The following is a 1,964-nucleotide window of genomic DNA, read 5'->3' as shown; positions in this document are numbered from 1 at the left end:
CCAACTGCGTGGCTAACGCACACATTGTACTGAGACCCGAAAATCCGAACCATGCTTTCCGTCCGGTCTTCACTTTCTATCTTTGATTCTTGTACTGCGACAATGGGTAGGTTTTTATCGGCATTAGGCGGCTCAGCTGACATTGCCTGCGTGTGGAACACAGACCCCGCACATTTATAGTGCCCACACGTAGGGGTCTTGCAAGCATAAGCTTTAGGTGGAAGCCCGGTGGAGAACATAGAACTTACAAGGTCAGTCAGTGGCGTGCCGAAAAGACTTACTGCTTCTGTTCCTTGTTACGCGTTAAAGGCACAGACTGGGTCTTGAAACGTCCAACCTTGCCACACCACTCGCGTTCTAGGCGCCTCAGTTGAGCCTCCCCCCGGCCTGAAGGTGGGTCCTCCAGCGCCCGTTTCGTGCTCGCCGTCACTACGTCCATATCGTTGTTCTGGTCGTCGTCCTTAGAAACTACGGTGTCTTCTCGTTGCGCGGGTCCCGCCGGGGTGCTAGAGGTCTCCATGGCTTGATCGGGCACAACGTCTTGGCTCGCCTCGGTATCCATCTTTTCTCTCGGCGCCCCGTGCGGAAGCTCCGGTGCCACAGGTCCTGGTATTGAACTGGCTGCTGCCGCCTCGTTTCGTAGTTGCTGGGCCAGTGAAGTCGACGGTGCGGCTGCCATCTCAGCCTCGTCCTCGTCCATCACCAGCTCGGATGCTACCGTGTCGGTGTTGCTGCCGGTGACACGGGCGTACGTCTTGACGCAGTCCCTGGTTTCATGCCCGAAGGCCTGGCACTGCGAGCACCGAGGTGCTCTGCAGTCTCGACGTATATGGCCAGTGCGCCGGCAGCGCAGGCATATCGGTGCGCGTCCCGGGACGACAACCAGGACCGTGCCTGCGCCAATCCGAAGCTGGTGTGGGAGGCTCTCCAACGGTATGTCTTCGTTCAACGTCATCCGCACGGCCAGCGTTGTAGACTCGACGTCCACGAAGCCTTCAACCTTCCAGGTCTCTCGAGTGATATCCTTGACAGACCCGTACGGCTCGAAGGCCCGTCGCACCGAGTCCACCGGGACGTCAAAGGTCACCCAGTGGAGCTTTATACGCAGCTCCCTTCGGCTGGGGTCAACAACGTGGCACAGCTTGCCCTTTACCTGCAGACTTCCGGCCTCCAGCAGTTTCGCCTTCGCCTCCGGCGTGCGCAACTTGAGCAGCCAGACGTGACTCATCTGGTAGGCACCCAGACCTGCCACGTCCGACAGAATGCCTACCTGGTGTAACGGCTGCCTAAAGTCCTCAATCCGGTACACACTAAAAATTTCAACACCCATGTTCGTGTTAGAAGGGTGTTTTTCCGAGCTCACACCCTTCCTACACCATTTTTACATGATTTTTGAATATTCAAGGGTGTACGGAAAGGCCTACACCCTTCGTACATCCTTTTTACACCCTACGGCTACCGAAATCGTGTTAAGAGGGTGTTGCGGTGGTACACCCATGATTTCCGAATCGTCGAACTCGGAAACCGCCGAATTGCAGACATACGCGCCGACAGCAGAAGTCAAGAAGCAGTCTGCTCAATTTAGAGGATTTCGTGAAGTTCAAGTAAGCACAATGGGCAGCTGACATCCAAGCCCAGCCAACGCTCAAGTTGTTTTCAAGCCAGATGAATGCCGGCGTTGTGTACAAGCTCCTTGGTTGTTTACGTGCAAGCGACCACGAAAATAGCATCGGTTACTCACGCACTTCTGCTCAGAATGGTGAGACCACATCGGTTCTATTATGATACATTCCGTCTCATCCTGAGATGTACTAAAGCGAAGGCTAGACGTGTGAGAGGGTTCGGGCTCACAGCTTTACTGTGAGCCTGTACTGTAAAGGTCGGTTCCGACACTTGCGTTTGAGTGTGTTTGTCTGCGTTGCGTTTAGAACCAAAAACGAGTCACCGGCACATCTGTGCATCAT

At 54.9% G+C, this 1,964-nt stretch overlaps 1 protein-coding gene across 1 annotated transcript; it reads right to left on the bottom strand.

Moving 5' to 3' along the window:
- Positions 1 to 277: 277 nt before the first annotated feature.
- LOC115324822 lies at positions 278 to 973 on the bottom strand (the record flags this gene model as incomplete). Its single annotated transcript, XM_029985487.3, has 1 exon — positions 278 to 973. A coding segment is annotated over one exon (696 nt), but the record flags the coding sequence as incomplete, so codon positions are not given.
- Between the last annotated feature and the right edge of the window lie 991 nt (positions 974 to 1,964).

The sequence above is a fragment of the Ixodes scapularis genome, unplaced genomic scaffold, assembly GCF_016920785.2.
Source record: "Ixodes scapularis isolate PalLabHiFi unplaced genomic scaffold, ASM1692078v2 PGA_scaffold0__279_contigs__length_252992795, whole genome shotgun sequence".
NCBI classification, from domain to species: Eukaryota; Metazoa; Arthropoda; class Arachnida; order Ixodida; family Ixodidae; genus Ixodes; species Ixodes scapularis.
Note: the sequence above shows the minus strand (reverse complement) of the source record. Positions and strands in the feature narration are given on the sequence as shown.